The following is a 22,430-nucleotide window of genomic DNA, read 5'->3' on the forward strand; positions in this document are numbered from 1 at the left end:
ATGGATTTCACATGACTGGGAGTACAGATACAAAAAAAGTAGGGGCGTGGATCAGAAAACCAGTCAATATCTGGTGTGATCACCATTTGCCTCATGCAGTGCGATACATCTCCTTTGCATAGAGTTGATCATGATGTTGATTGTGGCCTGTGCAATGTTGTCCCACTCCTCTTCAATGGCTGTGCGAAGTTGCTGGATATTGGCGGGAACTGGAACACGCATTCATACACGTCGATTCAGAGCATCCCAAACAGGCTCAATGGGTGACATGTCTGGTGAAAATTTAGGCCATGGAAGAACTGGGACTTTTTCAGCTTCCAGGAATTGTGTACATTATTTTTTATTTAATTTTTTGTCATTTAGCAGACACTCTTATCCAGAGCGACTTACAGGAGCAATTAGGGTTAAGTGCCTTGCTCAAGGGCACATCGACAGACTTTTCACTTAGTTGGCTCGGGGATTAGAACCAGCGACCTTTCGGTTACTGGCACAACGCTCTTAACCACTAAGCTACCTGCCGCCCTACATGGTGCCGTGGTCTGCAGTTGTGAGGCCGGTTGGACCAACTACCAAATTCCCTAAAACGACGTTATGGTAGAGAACTGAACATTTAATTATCTGGCAAAAGCCCTGGTGAACATTCCTGCAGTCAGCATACCAATTGCAAGCTCCCTCAAAACTTGAGACATCTGTGGCATTGTGTTGTGTCACAAAACTGCACATAAAAAAAAAAAATATATATATATATATATATATACACAAATTGTAATAACAATGTATGCACTCACTAACTGTAAGTCACTCTGGATAAGAGTGTATGCTAAATGACAAAAAAAACAAAAAACAAAAAAACAAAAACAGGGATGTAAACAATTTTGTGCACAAAATTTGAGAGAAATAAGCTTTTTGTGTGTATGGAACATTTCGGGAATCTTTTATTTCAGCTCATGAAACATGGGACCAACACTTGACATGTTGCGTTTATATTTTTGTTCAGTGTAGTAGGTGCCAGGCGCACGGTTAGTGTCAAGAACAGTTTCCCGCTTGTATAAAGAATGGTCCACCACCCAAAGGACATCCAGCCAACTTGACACAACTGTGGGAAGCATTGGAGTCAACATGAGCCAGCATCCCTGTGGAATGTTTTCGATACCTTGTAGAGTCCATGCCCCAACGAATTGAAGCTGTTCTGAGGCCAAAAGGGGGGCTGGTGCAACTCAATATTAGGAAGGTGTTCCTAATGTTTGGTATACTCAGTGTACACACCATTCACATACATATATATTTATATTCCGGACTCGGTTTTGTTTTTTTGACATGGGGGTTTTGTACTGTGTATTTAAATACTGTATTCACGTCATAGCTCATTCTATTATGTCTACTACTGGATATTGCATTTTAGTTACACCGTTTATACACACCGCATATTTATTTACATAATGATTCCTGACATAGCTCACCCTAATATATCTACTGATGTACATACTGTATAATTCTTAGTATAGCATGTGTACATTTATCCGGTGTATATAGTATACAGTTGAAGTCGGAAGTTTACATACACTTATGTTGGAGTAATTAAAACTTGTTTTTCAACCATTCCACAAATTTCTTGTTAACAAACAATAGTTTTGGCAAGTCGGTTAGGACATCTACTTTGTGCTTCACACAAGTATTTCCAACAATTGTTTACAGACAGATTATTTCACTTATAATTCACTGTATCAGAATTCCAGTGGGTCAGAAGTTTACATACACTAAGTTGACTGTGCCTTTAAACAGCTTGGAAAATTCCAGAAAATGATGTCATGGCTTTAGAAGCTTCCGATAGGCTAATTGACATCATTTGAGTCAATTGGAGGTGTATCTGTGGATGTATTTCAAGGCCTGCCTTCAAACTCAGTGCCTCTTTGCTTGACATCATGGGAAAATCAAAATAAATCAGCCAAGACCTCAGAAAAAAATGTGTAGACCTCTACAAGTCTGCTTCATCCTTGGGAGCAATTTACAAACGCCTGAAGGTACCACGTTCATCTCTACAAACAATAGTAAGCAAGTATAAACACCATGGGACCACGCAGCCGTCATACCGCTCAGGAAGGAGACGCTTTCTGTCTCCTAGAGATGAACGTACATTGGTGCGAAAAGTGCAAATCAATCCCAGAACAACAGCAAAGGACCTTGTGAAGATGCTGGAGGAAACGGGTACAAAAGTATCTATATCCACAGTAAAATGAGTCCTATATCGACATAACCTGAAAGGCCGCTCCGCAAGGAAGAAGCCACTGCTCCAAAACCGCCATAAAAAAGCCAGACTACAGTTTGCAACTGCACATGGGGACAAAGATCGTACTTTTTTGAGAAATGTCCTCTGGTCTGATGAAACAAAAATAGAACTGTTTGGCCATAATGACCATCGTTATGTTTGGAGGAAAAAGGGGAATGCTTGCAAGCCGAAGAACACCATCCCAACCGTGAAGCACGGGGGTGGCAGCATCATTGTGTGGCTTAAGGACAACAAAGTCAAGGTATTGCAGTGGCCATCACAAAGCCCTGACCTCAATCCTATAGAACATTTGTGGGCAGAACTGAAAAAGCGTGTGCGAGCAAGGAGGCCTACAAACCTGACTCAGTTACACCAGCTCTGTCAGGAGGAATGGGCCAAAATGCACCCAATTTATTGTGGGAAGCTTGTGGAAGGCTACACGAAACAATTGACCCAAGTTAAATAATTTAAAGGCAATGCTACCAAATACTAATTGAGTGTATGTAAACTTCTGACCCACTGGGAATGTGATGAAAGAAATAAAAGCTGAAATAAATCATTCTCTCTACTATTATTCTGACATTTCACATTCTTAAAATAAAGTGGTGATCCTAACTGACCTAAAACAGGGAATTTTTACTAGGATTAAATGTCAGGAATTGTGAAAAACTGAGTTTAAATGTATTTGGCTAAGGTGTTTGTAAACTTCCGACTTCAACTGTATATTGCATTTGGATTACTGTTACAGTGCTATTTGGGTTAATTGGATTTGTTCCTACATTTCAATATATTTATTTTATTTTATTTGTTATGTTGTATTTGTTATGTTATGAGCTAGTAACAAGCATTTCGCTGCACCTGCTATAACATCTGCTAAACTGTGTACTCGACCAATACACTTTTATTAGATTTCTCAGTCAATGTTGCACATGCAAAGTGAGTTTAGCCTACCTCCATTGACAGTTCAATGGGAGGGGGAGGGGGGGAATAACAATTTATGTTAGGGTGAAGTCTAATCGCACAAAAGTTCAAACCCAAATGTTAAACAAGATGTATTATACTGTAAATTCTCTACCATACCCATCTCCCCATAAATGTAATAATTGATCAGCTGCATACATTTAGGTCTTGTCAAAGACACTGAAGACAGCTAGTTAAAGTTGTCAGGTCCACTCAAGACATATGACTAATAGATAGACTGAAACACAGTATGGAGAGAATAATTGTTTTACTTTATACGTATTTCTATCTTATCCAATGTTCACCAGCAACTGCAAAACATTTAAATGTAAACTTCAGTGGATGATGACAGTTCTAGAAAGATTTACTCAAATTTGGAGACGTGGCAATCAGTAGCCAATCAGGTGCCCAGGATGCGGTTTCGGGCAAAGGGACCACAGCGAAGATTTTACCCAATGTAAACACATACTCTAAAACACGATTGGTTCAAACACTACAAACTTTTAATGTAAGCCAATCAAACGTGAATGCAATGAATAAACGTTTTATTATGGAACATAAGGTCATCAGCCAAACGTGCCTTTTTGCTGAAGTTGACCAATCAAAGCTCGCGAAGGCTCAATCTGTAATCTCATTCGATCTCCTTTTAGAAGGAAAGGGTTGATGCTAGGGTGTGTTCATTAAGCTGTTGGCTTGTGAAATAGACATACTGTACATATTGTGTCTGGAATCATCAGCCAGTTAGATAGGTAGGTAATACAATGCTATTACTTCTCTTACAAGCTAACATTGATGCGTTGATTGTGTTACTTTGTATGATCAGCTAACCCTAAATGGTAGGATATGCAATTCAGGCGCATTCCAATAGTTTTACAAGAGAGCTAGCGGCTAGCAGGGGATATTGTTATGATGAAGAGACTGAAGACAAAATGTCTTACGTTACTGTCAACAACTGATTTCTGTTTTATTGTTCCACATTTGGTAATGTAGCTAAATGTGACATTTTACATGGACAGTGTTGTCCGTGTGTGAATGGTGTATATGATGATACATTGTAAGTTAACAATCTGTGCCTTTATTTGTGTTCAGACAGCCAAACGCTACATTCTTTCCACACACCGTTATAGTGTGCAATTTTGCTATTGCGTTCCACTGATCTGTGTTCAAGTACTGTTAACTATTTAAAAACCTCAATGTTACAAATGCCACATCATGACATCATGAATGCACTGCCATGCAGACATGTATTTGGCTTTCCTGCTTGACTCATCTGTCCTATCCTGTCTACAGGACTATCTATTTTCTTCTGTTTTAAATGTCCTATCACAAGTCTATGCTGACATGCTGCCAGCAGCAGCAGTTTAATAAACAACCAACAGTTGAACATGTGAAACAAGTCCTGTAACACCTTAATGTCAAAGAGCTCGTCAATGAAGCAAAGCTAGAAATGTTTACATTCTGTAAGACTTGGAACAGCCCTAATGAGCAGCAAAGGCAGATGCTGCCTGTGAGCTATTCACAGGCTTTGATGTTAACACTCTGGAGGAGGTGTCTTTAATAGCTCTCTCTCTCTCTCTCTCTCTCTCTCTCTCTCTCTCTCTCTCTCTCTCTCTCTCTCTCATAGGATGGAAATCAGGCCGTTGCTCATGTGCTTTGCCCTCTGCGTGGTCTATGCCACCAGTAAACCCACCGAGAAAAAGGAACGCATTCACCACGATGCACCTCTCAGCAGCCGCGAGCACGACGATGCTCAGGGCTTCGACTACGACCACGATGCCTTCCTGGGACAAAAGGAGGCCAAGTCTTTTGACGACCTCAGCCCAGAGGAGAGCAAGCGCAGGCTAGGGTGAGTAGGCTCAGGTCTCTGCCCGGCTGCGTCTCAATAGTCCAATGTGGCCACCTTTCCTCGGCTGTGTATCAATAGTATCAAGTTGAGGGTAGGGGTGTGACGGTAATTGAATGACCGTGTAGCTGACGATTATGGATGAAGAGCATCATGAAAATAAAACCGTTTAAACATTCATTTTAGGATTTAAAAAAATTGTATTAACATTATTTTCATGTAGATAAACCTTACCTAATAGCGGGAGTGTTTACTAATGATTATAAGCAAATGTTTTGTTAACTTTCTACATCTCCTCCTCTTTACAACGTTCCTTTGATGCTTGGGCAGCTAATTGCTTGATGAGCGGGATGTAGAGTGCTATAGGCTATGGCACTTCAGAAAAAAAATTGTTTGATGTGTGGACTTTCTTTTACACAATGCACGTTTTCATTGCTTGCTAGTAAATAATAAATCAGTCTTCTTTTTAAAAAGTTTGGATGTTTCTGACTATTCATTAATTACAACAAGGTTGTTCTGTCTCTGAGGCCTATAATGCGCTAATGTTGTGTGAAATGGACAATTCGCCAAGCCTTTCCAACCTGGCATGGTATAATTTGATACAGAATCTTTTCCTAAGTTATAGACTAATCAACGCTGATCAGGCCCGGTTCTGGCCGATATGCTGCCCTAAACGAGACCAAAAAAATTGCCGTCCTCCTATCCCGCAAAGTAGAATAGTAGCCTAGGCCCGCAATGCCCATGTGGTAGGCTACCGTTTGTAAAACAGGCAATTTACCTTTAATTCCTGTCATCTTGTTACATTAATTTCTGTTAATGCATGTATTAATTATAGTAATTTACCGTTTTCATTCTCATTCAACATTGTTTACACAGTTCATAACCTGCTACACTTGTGAGAAACAAGTTTTGGTTTATTTCATACCATCATTTACGCGCTCCATGTGAGCAATGAGCATGTGTCTGGTTTCTCTGACCTATTAATGTTGACAGAGAGCGTGCGCCTTAACACGCATAGAAGTACCTGGCCTGCTTCTCGCGAATGTCTAAAGTAGGAAAGTGCCCAGCTGGGCTTCTAAGTCATATTTTCTTCACCTCACACAGTAAGTCAACGAAGTCCATTATAATAGTTCCTCACAGTATTTGAAAAATCTTTCCAACACTCTCCCCCTCGATAATCAACGTCGCTGATCAATAGGCTATGGACATGTTGCGTGTATTTGTTTCTATTTTAATGATGGTCAATTTCATCTTCATTCTATAACATGTACAGTGGGGAAAAAAAGTATTTAGTCAGCCACCAATTGTGCAAGTTCTCCCACTTAAAAAGATGAGAGAGGCCTGTAATTTTCATCATAGGTACACGTCAACTATGACAGACAAATTGAGAAAAAAAATTCCAGAAAATCACATTGTAGGATTTTTAATGAATTTATTTGCAAATTATGGTGGAAAATAAGTATTTGGTCACCTACAAACAAGCAAGATTTCTGGCTCTCACAGACCTGTAACTTCTTCTTTAAGAGGCTCCTCTGTCCTCCACTCGTTACCTGTACTAATGGCACCTGTTTGAACTTGTTATCAGTATAAAAGACACCTGTCCACAACCTCAAACAGTCACACTCCAAACTCCACTATGGCCAAGACCAAAGAGCTGTCAAAGGACACCAGAAACAAAATTGTAGACCTGCACCAGGCTGGGAAGACTGAATCTGCAATAGGTAAGCAGCTTGGTTTGAAGAAATCAACTGTGGGAGCAATTATTAGGAAATGGAAGACATACAAGATCACTGATAATCTCCCTTGATCTGGGGCTCCACGCAAGATCTCACCCTGTGGGGTCAAAATGATCACAAGAACGGTGAGCAAAAATCCCAAAACCACACGGGGGGACCTAGTGAATGACCTGCTGAGAGCTGGGACCAAAGTAACAAAGCCTACCATCAGTAACACACTACGCCGCCAGGGACTCAAATCCTGCAGTGCAAGACGTGTCCCCCTGCTTAAGCCAGTACATGTCCAGGCCCGTCTGAAGTTTGCTAGAGTGCATTTGGATGATCCAGAAGACGATTGGGAGAATGTCATATGGTCAGATGAAACCAAAATAGAACTTTTTGGTAAAAACTCAACTCGTCGTGTTTGGAGGACAAAGAATGCTGAGTTGCATCCAAAGAACACCATACCTACTGTGAAGCATGGGGGTGGAAACATCATGCTTTGGGGCTGTTTTTCTGCAAAGGGACCAGGACGACTGATCCGTGTAAAGCAAAGAATGAATGGGGCCATGTATCGTGAGATTTTGAGTGAAAACCTCCTTCCATCAGCAAGGGCATTGAAGATGAAACGTGGCTGGGTCTTTCAGCATGACAATGATCCCAAACACACCGCCCGGGCAACGAAGGAGTGGCTTCGTAAGAAGCATTTCAAGGTCCTGGAGTGGCCTAGCCAGTCTCCAGATCTCAACCCCATAGAAAATCTTTGGAGGGAGTTGAAAGTCCGTGTTGCCCAGCGACAGCCCCAAAACATCACTGCTCTAGAGGAGATCTGCATGGATTAATGGGCCAAAATACCAGCAACAGTGTGTGAAAACCTTGTGAAGACTTACAGAAAACGTTTGACCTGTGTCATTGCCAACAAAGGGTATATAACAAAGTATTGAGAAACTTTTGTTATTGACCAAATACTTATTTTCCACCATATTTTGCAAATAAATTCATAACAAATCCTACAATGTGATTTTCTGGAAAAAAAATTCTCATTTTGTCTGTCATAGTTGACGTGTACCTATGATGAAAATTACAGGCCTCTCTCATCTTTTTAAGTGGGAGAACTTGCACAATTGGTGGCTGACTAAATACTTTTTTCCCCCACTGTATGTCCCCTTCATACTTTCATTGTCAATTAATTACACTACCGGTCAAAAGTTTTAGAACACCTACTCATTCAAGGGTTTTTCTTTATTTTTACTATTTTCTACATTGTACAATAATAGTGAAGACATCAAAACTATGACATACCACATATGGAATCATGTAGTAACCAAAAAAGTGTTAAACAAATCAACATTTATTTTATATTTGAGATTCTTCAAATAGCCACCCTTTGCCTTAATGACAGCTTTGCACACTCTTGGCATTCTCTCAACCAGCTTCATGAGGTAGTCACCTGGAATGCATTTCAATTAACAGGTGTGCCTTCTTAAAAGTTAATTTGTGGAATTGATTTCCTTCTTAATGCGTTTGAGCCAATCAGTTGTGTTGTGACAAGATAGGGGTGGAATACAGAAGATAACCCTATTTGGTAAAAGACCAAGTCCATACCATGGCAAGAACAGCTCAAATAAGCAAAGAGAAACGACAGTCCATCATTACTTTAAGACATGATGGTCAGTCAATCCGGAACATTTCAAGAACTTTGAAAGTTTCTTCAAGTGCAGTCGCAAAAACCATCAAGCACTATGATGAAACTGGCTCTTATGAGGACCGCCACAGGAATGGCAGACCCAGAGTTACCTCTGCAGCAGAGGATAAGTTCATTAAAGTTATCAGCCTCAGAAATTGCAGCCCAAATAAATGCTTCACAGAGTTCAAGTAACAGACACATCTCAACATCAACTGTTCAGAGGAGACTGCGTGAATCAGGCCTTCATGGTCGAATTGCTGCAAAGAAACCACTACTAAAGGACACCAATAAGAAGAAGAGACTGGCTTGGGCCAAGAAACACGAGCAATGGACATTAGACCGGTGGAAATTTGGTGTTTGGTCTGGAGTCCAAATTTGAGATTTTTGGTTCCAACCGCTGTGTCTTTGTGAGACGCGGTGTGGGTGAACGGATTATCTCCGCATGTGTATTTCCCACTGTAAAGCATGGAAGAGGTGTGATGGTGTAGGGGTGCTTTGCTGGTGACGGTGTCTGTGATTTATTTAGAATTCAAGGCACACCTCCAGGCTGGGTAAGGGCTATTTGACCAAGAAGGAGAGTGATGGAGTGCTGCATCAGATGACCTGGCCTCTACAATCCCCCGACCTCAACCCAATTGAGATAGTTTGGGATGAGTTTGACCGCAGAGTGAAGGAAAAGCAGCCAACAAGTGCTCAGCATATGTGGGAACATATGAAGAATATCAAATATAATATATATTTTTGATTTGTTTAACACTTTTTTGGTTACTACATGATTCCATATGTGTTATTTCATAGTTTTGATGTCTTCACTATTATTCTACAATGTATAAAGAATACAAAAATAAAGAAAAACCCTTGAATGAGTAGGTGTTCTAAAACATTTGACCGGTAGTGTATCTTATAGCCTACTCGCAGGAAAGCCTAGATATTTTATTATGTTTTAGTGAAAGGATAAATATTTGCTCTTGTGTCTGATGGTGGTTTTGATTGATGGGTACTTTTATGGGGGTGTGCATGTGTGAGCTCGCTGATTCTCTCTATAGGCCTAAATGTCCATTCAGAAGGTTTCCTAAAGTAGCCTGTCTGGACTCAATCTCTTTAATAAGAATCAAATGCTCCTGTCTTGATTTAATCTAGTAAAAGGCCTCGTTTCAGTAGCTTAGGCTACATTATTTCTCTCACTACGGCATCTTCTCGTTGAAGAAAATATGTCAATGCCACTGCCATCTAATGATCGCAGCAGAGTTTGTGACGTTATGCGAATAATTTGGGAAAAGTGGGAGTTAGTTTGAATGGTTTTGTGCGTCTAAATAGTATATGCAGAAAAGCCAACAGACAAGGACAAGGTAGGCATTTCTCTTTATTTTGTCTCCGTTAATGTTGTGTCAATACAAAAATGTGACCGATCCTCTCCAACCTGGCATTTCTTAAGGTTTTTTTATTTAGTATTTTTTTGGGCCCTTTTGCTGTTACATGTACATTCTACACACATATTTTATATACATGGCACTTTTTTTTCTCACAGTAGGTACATAGCAAGAATAAAGTAATTTGATATACATTACATCTGGATAGATAGTACTTATACATCGTGTTCAGTCATAACTATTATAGAACATGAGATTTTAAATCCACCCCTCAGCTACTCTCAGTCCATCCCACCTATCTCCGTAAACCGCCCTCTTATGATTTCCATGTGCCATATATTTTTCAACTGTGCTGTGATGTTTCACGTCAATTCTGAACCTTTCTAATCGCATAGCATCTACAGATTATAAATTAAAGATAAATATTTTTACTAAATGTATTTTTATGTTGTTGATTGTTTGACTATGTCTTTCCAAATCTCCCAACAGTGCTTTTTGTAGGGTTCATTTTAGATAAATGTTGTGATTTTTCAGCTATTCCTGAACCTGTGACAAGAAACAAGCTACATACAGTGAGGGGAAAAGTATTTGATCTCCTGCTGATTTGGTACGTTTGCCCACTGACAAAGAAATGATCAGTCTGTCATTTTAATGGTAGGTTTATTTGAACAGTGAGAGACAGAATAACAACAACAAAATCCAGAAAAACGCATGTCAAAAATGTTATCAATTGATTTGCATTTTAATGAGGGAAATAAGTATTTGACCCCCTCTCAATCAGAAAGATTTCTGGCTCCCAGGTGTCTTTTATACAGGTAATGAGCTGAGATTAGGAGCACACTCTTAAAGGGAGTGCTCCTAATCTCAGTTTACATTTACATTTTAGTCATTTAGCAGACACTCTTATCCAGAGCGATTTACAGGAGCAATTAGGGTTAAGTGCCTTGCTTAAGGGCACATTGACAGATTTTTCACCTAGTCGGCTCGGGGATTAGAACCAGCGACCTTTCGGTTACTGGCACAACGCTCTTACCCGCTAAGCTACCTGCCACTTGTTACCTGTATAAAAGACACCTGTCCACAGAAGCAATCAATCAATCAGATTCCAAACTCTCCACCATGGCCAAGACCAAAGAGCTCTCCAAGGATGTCAAGGACAAGATTGTAGACCTACACAAGGCTGGAATGGGCTACAAGACCATCGCCAAGCAGCTTGGTGAGAAGGTGACAACAGTTGGTGCGATTATTCGCAAATGGAAGAAACACAAAATAACTGTCAATCTCCCTCGGCCTGGGGCTCCATGCAAGATCTCACCTCATGGAGTTGCAATGATCATGAGAACAGTGAGGAATCAGCCCAGAACTACACGGGAGGATCTTGTCAATGATCTTAAGGCAGCTGGGACCATAGTCACCAAGAAAACAATTGGTAATACACTACGCCGTGAAGGACTGAAATCCTGCAGCGCCCGCAAGGTCCCCCTGCTCAAGAAAGCACATATACAGGGCCGTCTGAAGTTTGCCAATGAACATCTGAATGATTCAGAGGAGAACTGGGTGAAAGTGTTGTGGTCAGATGAGACCAAAATCGAGCTCTTTGGCATCAACTCAACTCGCCGTGTTTGGAGGAGGAGGAATGCTGCCTGTGACCCCAAGAACACCATCCCCACTGTCAAACATGGAGGTGGAAACATTATGCTTTGGGGGTGTTTTTCTGCTAAGGGGACAGGACAACTTCACTGCATCAAAGGGACGATGGACGGGGCCATGTACCGTCAAATCTTGGGTGAGAACCTCCTTCCCTCAGCCAGGGCATTGAAAATGGGTCGTGGATGGGTATTCCAGCATGACAATGACCCAAAACACACAGCCAAGGCAACAAAGGAGTGTCTCAAGAAGAAGCACATTAAGGTCCTGGAGTGGCCTAGCCAGTCTCCAGACCTTAATCCCATAGAAAATCTGTGGAGGGAGCTGAAGGTTCGAGTTGCCAAACGTCATTCTCAAAACCTTAATGACTTGGAGAAGATCTGCAAAGAGGAGTGGAACAAAATCCCTCCTGAGATGTGTGCAAACCTGGTGGCCAACTACAAGAAACGTCTGACCTCTGTGATTGCCAACAAGGGTTTTGCCACCAAGTACTGAGTCATGTTTTGCAGAGGGGTCAAATACTTATTTCCCTCATTAAAATGCAAATCAATTTATAACATTTTTGACATGTGTTTTTCTGGATTTTGTTGTTGTTATTCTGTCTCTCACTGTTCAAAGAAACCTACCATTAAAATTATAGACTGATCATGTCTTTGTCGGTGGACAAACGTACAAAATCAGCAGGGGATCAAATAGTTTTTTCCCTCACTGTAGGGGCAATACCAAAATAAGTGATCTAATGATTCGTAGCAGAAGAGACAGAAAAATTAGTTTCTTAATTTGTTGATTAATATTTATAAGTAATAACCTGAATAATAATAATGAAATGACATGATAATAACAACGTGTAATGGCTTGTTTCAAGTAGGCTTTTATTAAGAAACATATCCATGTAAACAAGTGTACAAACAGAGTTTTGACCTCCCCTTTTCTGACCCCCTATCCCCTGAACGGTTATGTCGGTGACCGTGTACATTGGCCTTGACAATTACCGTTACCTCAAATTCCAAGACTGTCACAGCCCAAGTTGAGGGGCCAATCAGAGACTGTTCATGTAGTTCGCTACCTACAAGTTAACTGTATGATAACATGGCAGAGTAATATACATATAAAAGTACTCATTGCAATGTCAAACTGTCACTCATACAAGGAAGTATGTCCTCTTTTCAGTAAAAGTTAATCAATGTATAGAGTTGTTTGCCAGTAAATGGAGAGGAGGTAGAATTCCCCCTTTCCCATCATCAGATTAAAAGAATAGGCTGTCACTTTCACGTAGACTGTACTAGATCTTGGTGTTGACTGTTATTACATTGGTATTATAGTAAATATAGTTTGACCTCTTTTGAACTTAATTTTTTGTTTTTTAACAGTCTCTTTCTCGCTCTCTTGCTCTTCCCCTTTCTGAGACAGTGTGATTGTAGAGAAGATTGATGGTGACAGTGATGGTTTTGTCACTGAGGTGGAGCTGAAAGCTTGGATTAAGAAGGCTCAGAAGAAGTACATCTATGAGAACGTGGACCGCCAATGGAAGGACTTTGATGTCAACAATGACGGCATGATCTCCTGGGAGGAATACAGGAACGTAACTTATGGTACCTATCTGGGTAAGAAGGGCATGACGTGAGCATGCATGAGCATGAGCCCGGGAAATGCAGTTAGTCCAAAACATAAATGTGTTTGTTATGATTGATTGGATAGTTGCAGGGCCTTTAGTATTAGTTTCACTGATTGGATGATTTACCATATCAATTCAGGTCAGGGTGTATCACGTGGGATTAACTAGAGATCATAGCCGCTTCCCTTTGACCCAACAGATGACCCGGAACCAGATGATGGTAACAACTACCAGCACATGATGGCGAGGGACGAGAGGCGTTTCAAAATGGCCGATCAGAACGGAGACCAGATCGCCAACAAAGAGGAGTTCACCGCCTTCCTACACCCAGAGGAGTACGACCACATGAAGGACATAGTGGTGCTGGTATGTGTGTTTCATACTCTGTGTTCATTAGATTAAGAGGTATTTGGAAAAAATGAAACACAGGACCAGTGTTCACCGGTCGGCTCTCTAACCATCCTCCTCTTTCTCCTTGTTTACCCCACAGGAAACCATGGAGGACATTGATAAGAATGGGGATGGTTTCATTGACCTGAATGAATACATAGGTAAGGACTGAAGTGAACATACTCTGAGTATACAAAACATTATGAACACCTGCTCTTTCTGTGACATACATTGGGGGGGAAAAGTATGTTGGCAGCCACCAATTGTGCAAGTTCTCCCACTTAAAAAGATGAGAGAGGCCTGTAATTTTCATCATAGGTACACGTCAACTATGACAGACAAAATGAGGGAAGAAAATCCAGAAAAGCACATTGTAGGATTTTTAATGAATTTATTTGCAAATTATGGTGGAAAATAAGTATTTGGTCAATAACAAAAGTTTCTCAATACTTTGTTATAAACCCTTTGTTGGCAATGACACAGGTCAAACATTTTCTGTAAGTCTTCACAAGGCTTTCACACACTGTTGCTGGTATTTTGGCCCATTCCTCCATGCAGATCTCCTCTAGAGCAGTGACGTTTTGGGGCTGTCGCTGGGCAACACAGACTTTCAACTCCCTCCAAAGATTTTCTATGGGGTTGAGATCTGGAGACTGGCTAGGCCACTCCAGGACCTTGAAATGCTTCTTACGAAGCCACTCCTTCGTTGCCCGGGCGGTGTATTTGGGATAATTGTCATGCTGAAAGACCCAGCCACGTTTCATCTTCAATGCCCTTGCTGATGGAAGGAGGTTTTCACTCAAAATCTCACGATACATGGCCCCATCCATTCTTTCCTTTACACGGATCAGTCGTCCTGGTCTCTTTGCAGAAAAACAGCCCCAAAGCATGATGTTTCCACCCCCATGCTTCACAGTAGGTATGGTGTTCTTTGGATGCAACTCAGCATTCTTTGTCCTCCAAACACGACGAGTTGAGTTTTTACCAAAAAGTTCTATTTTGGTTTCATCTGACCATATGACATTCTCCCAATCCTCTTCTGGATCATCCAAATGCACTCTAGCAAACTTCAGACGGGCCTGGACATGTACTGGCTTAAGCAGGGGGACACGTCTGGCACTGCAGGATTTGAGTCCCTGGCGGCGTAGTGTGTTACTGATGGTAGGCTTTGTTACTTTGGTCCCAGCTCTCTGCAGGTCATTCACTAGGTCCCCCCGTGTGGTTCTGGGATTTTTGCTCACCGTTCTTGTGATCATTTTGACCCCACGGGGTGAGATCTTGCGTGGAGCCCCAGATCGAGGGAGATTATCAGTGGTCTTGTATGTCTTCCATTTCCTAATAATTGCTCCCACAATTGATTTCTTCAAACCAAGCTGCTTACCTATTGCAGATTCAGTCTTCCCAGCCTGGTGCAGGTCTACAATTTTGTTTCTGGTGTCCTTTGACAGCTCTTTGGTCTTGGCCATAGTGGAGTTTGGAGTGTGACTGTTTGAGGTTGTGGACAGGTGTCTTTTATACTGATAACAAGTTCAAACAGGTGCCATTAATACAGGTAACGAGTGGAGGACAGAGGAGCCTCTTAAAGAAGAATTTACAGGTCTGTGAGAGCCAGAAATCTTGCTTGTTTGTAGGTGACCAAATACTTATTTTCCACCATAATTTACAAATAAATTCAATACAATGTGATTTTCTCAATTTGTCTGTCATAGTTGAAAATTACAGGCCTCTCTCATCTTTTTAAGTGGGAGAACTTGCACAATTGGTGGGTGACTAAATACCTTTTTCCCCCACTGTAGACTGACCAGGTGAATCCAGGTGAAAGCTATGATTTCTTAAATCAAATGTTATTTGTCACATGTGCTGAATACAACTAGTGTAGACTTTACAGTGATATGCTTGCTTACGAACCTTTCCCAACGATGCAAAGTTTTAAAAATTATAATAAAATTAAAATAAAAAACAAACACAAGGAATAAAATAAAATACACAAGAATGGAGCTATATACAGGCAGTACCAGTACCAGATCAATGTGCAGAGGTACAAGGTACTTGAGGTAGATATGTACATGAAGGCAGGGTAATGTGACTAGGCCTTATTGATGTCACTTGATAAATCCACTTCAATCAGTGTAGATGAAGGGGAGGAAACAGGTTAAAGAAAGATTTTTAAGCCTTGAGACAATTGAGACATGGATTGTGTATGTGTGCCATTCAGAGGGTGAATGGGCAAGACACAAGATTGATGTGCCTTTGAACGCTGCTGGGTTTTTCACGCTCAACAGTTTCCTGTGTGTATCAAGGATGGTCCACCACCCAAAGGACATCCAGCCAACTTGACACAACTGTGGGAAGCATTGCAGAAGGTGTTCCTAATGTTTGGGATACTCAGTGTATAGTCACTTTATTCTGTGGTCCCCATTCAATAGATGTACAATATTGATGTTTCTACCTCCTCAGACACACTTTCATCCCCCTCTCCTTCGTTTCATAGGTGACATGTACAACCATGAAGATGAGATGGAGGAGCCAGACTGGGTTGCGACGGAGCGTGAGCAGTTCTCCGAGTTCCGGGACAAGAACAAAGACGGGAAGATGGATCGGGAGGAGACTATGGACTGGATCCTTCCTTCAGACTACGACCACGCAGAGGCCGAGGCCAAACACCTCGTCTACGAGTCTGACTCAAACAAGGTGAGACAATCTCTCGCTCTATTGGTTCTCATTCTATCTTTCTCCCCTTTTCCCTTTCTCTCTTTCACTCACAATGTCTGTCTGTTGAAGCATTCAAGTGACTAAATATCCTTTTTGTTTTTGCTTTCAGGATGGAAAGCTCAGCAAGGAAGAAATCCTGAACAAGTACGACCTGTTTGTAGGAAGTCAAGCAACTGACTTTGGCGAGGCGCTAGTACGGCATGATGAGTTTTAGATGATTTAGTCCTAGCTAGATAAAACCGTTTTAAACTTGATTTGATAAATGATAGAATTTATTTTGTACCAAACCTATTCATACACTACATTGTCTCCAATTAGTTTGTGGTGGATAGCACACAATAGTTGTGTGTGTTTATAGCCACTGACTTCCCAACACTTCATTTTGTTGTTCTGTTACATACATAGGTAGTTTCGATTGGTCATTATGTTTGAAATATGATGATATACTCAGAAGCACTGAATATTCCTTTTGGAGTTGTAATAATTTATACGTTTTCCACCAAATCCTTCATATGTGGTAATTATTTGGTGTTTTTTACTGTCATGTTTTGAATGACACTGATTGTAGTGATAGCCCATCATTTCTTAGTATAGTTAGTAGATGAGAGATGCTACCCAACGTTAGCCTCATACATTTCCTTTTACCCAGTGTGTGCCTTCTCAGAATAGTCTTTTGGGAGCTCAACCTATGAAGCTGACACTAAATATCAGTGGATCAGAGGGTCATGGGAACATGAGTCCACTACAGTGAAATCATCCCTCACCCTGCTCTGTTTCTCCATAAACACTCTGTTTGACCCCCTCTTCTTCATATGTACTGCATTTGTCTATCATGACTAGGGCCGTTATTACGATGTTACCAAGTTCATCACTGCTTCTGTCAATCACTGCCTCTCAATAGTCTACAGTGGCTTCCTCTCCTTCTCCCCTGTCAATCACTGCCTCTCAATAGTCTACAGTGGCATCCTCTCCTTCTCTCCTGTCAATCACTGCCTCTCAATAGTCTACAGTGGCTTCCTCTCCTTCTCTCCTGTCAATCACTGCCTCTCAATAGTCTACAGTGGCTTCCTCTCCTTCTCTCCTGTCAATCACTGCCTCTCAATAGTCTACAGTGGCTTCCTCTCCTTATCTCCTTGCCTTCATCTGCATTGATCTAGAAACAAATGATAGGTGAAAGAAATATGTTAGATGACCAATGTGAAACAAGAAAAGGAAACCATTTTGGACTATTGAGAAGCAGCACAAGTGTGAGAACGCATCTGTTGTTCTATTGGTTAGAAATAAGAGCGGTTGTACTTCCTTCCTATGGGGCATGCTGAACTGAAAGGTTGGTCCATTGCAGCATTGTTACTGAATTCCCCTTGCTCAAAATAGTATTTACATACTCGGCAAGTGTTTATTTTCTGGATTTATGCACAGAATGTATGGACATTCATATTTTGGATGAAATGCTATACTTTGGATTCCACAGCCCATTTCTCAATAAAAAAACTTATTGTAAACTTATTTGTTGAAGTTTGAGCCTCAGTGCACATCTTCTTTCACGAGTTTGTATGTGTGGTTGTGTTTGTGTAAATGATTTTGTTAAGACATCCAGTAAATGGTGTGTGGTTGAAATAAAACACTGTCCACCACTGTGTTTTAAAAGTGCATTGTAATACAATATAAATCTTTATTTACCTTAGATATGTTACAATAAATCAACATGATGAGTATTTCATGAAGGAGTAGATTCAATAAACCCTATTTGCCCTGAACTCACAATTTCAAAAAAGTGTTAGGGAACCTTAGATGGTTTATTGAATCCACCCCAAGACCCCCCCCCCCCCCCCCTCCATACCGGAGATACAAAAATAAAAGTGCTAAACTAATGTTTTTTCATTTTTTTCATGCATTGCTATTTTTGGACTGCAGCTTTGGTAAGCTAATATATGCCATCAGACAGGTTTGGTCAGTATTCAGAATGAAATGTACATGATTCATAACTTTCTTAAACAGGGTGCGATTTGAGAGAGAGAGAGAGAGAGAGAGAGAGAGAGAGAAGAGAGAGAGAGAGAGAGAGAGAGAGAGAGAGAGAGAGAGAGAGAGAGAGAGAGAGAGAGAGAGAGAGAGGAGGAGAAAATAACCCCCTTCTTTTTGGCTCTTATGGTGTCCTAATAAAATGGCCAACAATACCACCGCAAAGCCTATACAAATCGCACACTAATTATAATAAGAATAATACTATGGAGTTTGGAGAAGTTCTCTGAGAGTAGGACCTTCCTGGTATGAAGCAGTGGAGGTAAGGGGTAGTCAGGTCTTGGCTGTTGGGGATGGGCTCCTGAGACCAGCGTCACAGCTTATGCTGTGGAGACCTCAGTCTTGGAGGCTGAAACTGAAGTCTCCTCAATCTGCTTTCCAAACACAGTCTCCATGATGCAGGCGTTGAACTGAGGAGGGAGAAGTAGATTTATATGACAGAGAATGAACATGATAAGGTTGTGTGTTCTGTTCTGACTCACCTCTGATGTGCTTAATTTCTGAGTGTTTGTCAATGACAGTGTGTGTGTGCGACTATGTCGGTGTATATCTATGCATTTGGGGGTTATAGACTCACCTGTTTGTTCATGAAGGCATAAATGAGAGGGTTGTATACACAGGAGCTTTTAGAGAAGAAAGCAGGGATGGTGACCAGGCGGTAGTCTTTGTTCTCCTCTGTTGAATAGGCAAAGTACAAGGCTGCCAGGGCGTAGGGGCCGTAACACAGAATGAAGGAGCACACCATCACAATCACCATCCTGGATACTTCCTTCTCTGCCTTCTGGGTGGAAACTGACTCAGCCTGCGCAGCTGCCACCTACACATACACACACAGGACAAGCTGGTCACGTCTGGGTTCCAAATAATAATAATAATAATATGCCATTTAGCAGATGCTTTTATCCAAAGCGACTTACAGTCATGCGTGCATACATTTTTTGTGTATGGGTGGTCCCGGGGATCGAACCCACTACCTTGGCGTTACAAGCGCGGTGCTCTACCAGCTGAGCTACAGAGGACCACGTCATGACTATTCTGTACTATGTTTTGTTTTTGTTTGTTTTTTTACCGAGAAAGCATTGTACTCACAGCCCGTAGTGCTCCCAGTAGCTGGGAGTAGGAGAAGAAGATGATGATCATGGGCAAGATGAAACAGGTCACCATGAGGAAGTTGGTGTAGCTGGCACAGTGGAACTCCTCGTTGTTTGTGTACCAGTCAGGTCCACAGGAGCAGCCCAGACCCTCAGGTATATACCTGTAAAACAAATCCCTTACTGTAACTGAAGCCCCACACAGTGTCTGTCTGCAGGGTTTCACCCTTGCCTATATCAATCAGCGACTTATCTAGACTTGGAAAGCAGCGAGCGATGCAGACTTTGAAGCCAATTAGTGACATTAATTGCAAACTCAGAACCTTACAAGTGTACGGCAAAACTTCGAATTTGAACTCATTTTAGGATATTTACCATTTTCCCCATCCCCTGTGTGCAATGTGAACCAAATAGCCTAATAGTAGCCAAATACAAATAGTATTTATTCATCAAAACTACACTGAACAAAAATATAAACGCAACATGTAAAGTGTTGGTCCCATGTTTCATGAGCTGAAATTCATGAGCATTTCTCCTTTGCCAAGATAATCCATCCACCTGACAGGTGTGGCATATCAATAAGCTGATTAAACAGCATGATCATTACACAGCTGCACCTTGTAAAAGGCCACTCTAAAATGTGCCATTTTGTCACACAACACAATGCCACAGATGTCTCAAGTTTTGAGGGAGTGCACAATTAGCATGCTGACTGCAGGAATGTCCACCAGAGCTATTGCAAGATCATTTCATGTTCATTGCTCCAACATAACGTTGTTTTAGATCATTTGGCAGTATGTCCAACCGGCCTCACAACCGCAGACCGTGTGGGCAGCGGTTTGCTGATGTCAATGTTGTGAACAGAGTGCCCCAAGGTGGCGGTGGGGTTAGGGTATGGGCAGGCATAAGCTACAGACAACAAACACAATAGCATTTTATCAATGGCAATTTAAATGCACAGAGATACCGTGACAAGATCCTGAGGCCCATTGTCGTGCCATCACCATAATGCATGGCCCCATGCTGCAAGGATCTGTACACAATTCCTGGAAGCTGAGAATGTCCCAGTTCTTCCATGGCCTGTATGCTCACCAGACATGTCACCCATTGAGCCTGTTTGGGACGCTCTGGATCAACGTGTACGATAGCGTGTTCCAGTTCCCACCAATATCCAGCACTTTTGCACAGCCATTGAAGAGGAGCGTGACAACATTCCACAGGCCACAATCAACAGCCTGATCAACTCTATGTGAAGGAGATGTATCGCGCTGCATGAGGCAAATGGTGGTCACACCAGATACTGACTGGTTTTCTGATCCATGCCCCTACCTTTTTTTAAAGGTATCTGTGACCAACAGATGCATATCTGTATTCACTGTCATGTGAAATTCATAGATTAGGGGCTAATGAATTTATTTCAATTGACTGATTTCCTTATATGAAATGTAACTCAGTAAAATCTTTGAAATTGTTGCATGTTGCATTTATATTTTTGTTCAGTATATAATACAGTACAAGATCAAAGTGGGTGTGAGAGGCTGGGGATCAGTACCTGCTCCAGCCGAAGAATGGTGGGGTGGCACATCCGATCCCCATGACCCAGGTGAAGGCAACAGCCGCCAGAGCCTGGTTGTTGTCAAATTTGAAGGTGCCGAAGGGTTTGCAGATGACCACGTATCTTTCAAAGGCAAGGACAGCCAGGGACCAAGCTGACACCAACCCTGAGGAAGAGAGAAGGAGACATCAAAGACATCAAACACAAGAACTTTGCAAATAGTTTGCATGCATATAATCAGAAAGGTAAAATGAATCACTAAAGTTGTTGTTGCTTTTTTTGTTCTTATGATGATGTTTGAATTTACCTGCTATTGAACCCATGCAAGATTCCATTGCACACAAGGTGTGACCCATGAAGAAGTATCCTCTCGTACTAGCGATGAACACCTGACTCACAGAGAACGTCACAAAGATGAAACCTGCTAACGAGACATTGACCAGAATGTAGTTCAACGGTTGTCTCAGCTTCTTGTACTTCACTGTCACCAGGAGAATTACAAAGTTTAGGGGTGTTCCAGCAAAGAACACAAAGCCCATGAAAGCGGTCTGTAGGTAGAAAGCCCATGCTGGGGCCAGGTGATACTGTGGCCCCTCGAATGGGCTGATCTTAGAGATGTTTTCGTACAGATAGAAGTCCTTTGCCATTTTGGCTCCTCTCTGCATCTGAACACTACCCGTACGTCCCTGAGATGTGCACTGCCATACTGGAAGTCTCCCTTTTATACGACCATAAACCACGTATAAACCTCTTATAAATGATGTCAGGAACAAGCTTCTCCTGTGGATCTTCCTGATCTTGTTGGTGGAAGAATAAACTTTAGGATTAAGCTGCCCCTGTGACAGTGACCTTCTGCCAGAAGAGATCTTACTTTGTTGGGCGCAGTAATCCACCTTAAAAGAGCCAGTGAGAAAGAATGGAATTCAGAAGAATAATTGAATTTATAGCAAAGACATGCTGTTTTTGTTGGTGCGGACAGTGCTAGGATAGAAAGCATCACCATACTTTTGGAGTTTGTAAAGTATAACACTGATTCAAGCTAGGCTGTGTTAGCTGCTCTTATGAGGAGGTAACTTCCTTATCCAGTTCCCATTCATCTTTGCGGGACATTAACCTTCCTCCGAACAAAACCCAGGGGGTGCGGGAAGGGGATGTTGCGAACAGGGTTAGAAAAAACAAGCTGACTGGGCAGTGGCACTCACCTTCACAATGTTTGGAAAACCCACTTTAACAATTAATTATGTTAAATGTTAATCCATCAACACATTAACTCATTCATTACAGATTCTAAGCAAACCTAGAGAGCCTTGCTCCCGTTGTCTACCTTTCTACAGGGAAGCTCTTGCACACTGAGCATTTTGCACAATCTTACATTTAAAAGTCACATTCAGGTCTAAATGTACCAATTGGCATCAAGATGTAGCTTGCATGGAACAAAAAAGGAGGGCCATATAACAAATAGCAGGTAGGTTAGAGAGCAACCTGAGGGCTTCCAGTTTGAATCCCCAATGAAAAATCTGGCCCTTGAGCAAGGCATTTAACCCTCAAACTGCGCCTTGG

At 41.5% G+C, this 22,430-nt stretch overlaps 2 protein-coding genes across 3 annotated transcripts; one reads left to right on the forward strand and one right to left on the reverse strand.

Moving 5' to 3' along the window:
• The first annotated feature begins 3,874 nt into the window (after positions 1-3,874).
• LOC311129897 (calumenin-A-like) lies at positions 3,875-17,726 on the forward strand. Of its 2 annotated transcripts, none has more exons than XM_084162426.1 (7): positions 3,875-3,975; positions 4,851-5,072; positions 12,899-13,092; positions 13,303-13,469; positions 13,594-13,654; positions 15,985-16,184; positions 16,315-17,726. In XM_084162426.1, the coding sequence occupies exons 2-7, from the start codon at positions 4,852-4,854 to the stop codon at positions 16,417-16,419; spliced, it is 948 nt and encodes a 315-aa protein (XP_084018552.1). In that variant the 5' UTR covers positions 3,875-3,975; position 4,851; the 3' UTR covers positions 16,420-17,726. The 2 variants fall into 2 exon arrangements, with proteins under 2 accessions (XP_084018552.1, XP_084018553.1); XM_084162427.1 differs by having other exon boundaries at positions 12,899-13,080.
• An 818-nt stretch (positions 17,727-18,544) lies between these two features.
• Positions 18,545-21,517, reverse strand: LOC311129393 (putative violet-sensitive opsin; the record flags this gene model as incomplete). The annotated part of the gene is made up of 5 exons (XM_084161678.1): positions 18,545-18,634; positions 18,802-19,041; positions 19,314-19,479; positions 20,868-21,036; positions 21,178-21,517. 5 exons carry the CDS (start codon positions 21,515-21,517, stop codon positions 18,545-18,547), a joined length of 1,005 nt encoding a protein of 334 aa, XP_084017804.1.
• Between the last annotated feature and the right edge of the window lie 913 nt (positions 21,518-22,430).

Source organism: Coregonus lavaretus (genome assembly GCF_964263955.1).
Source record: "Coregonus lavaretus genome assembly, chromosome: 5".
Lineage (NCBI taxonomy): Eukaryota > Metazoa > Chordata > Actinopteri > Salmoniformes > Salmonidae > Coregonus > Coregonus lavaretus.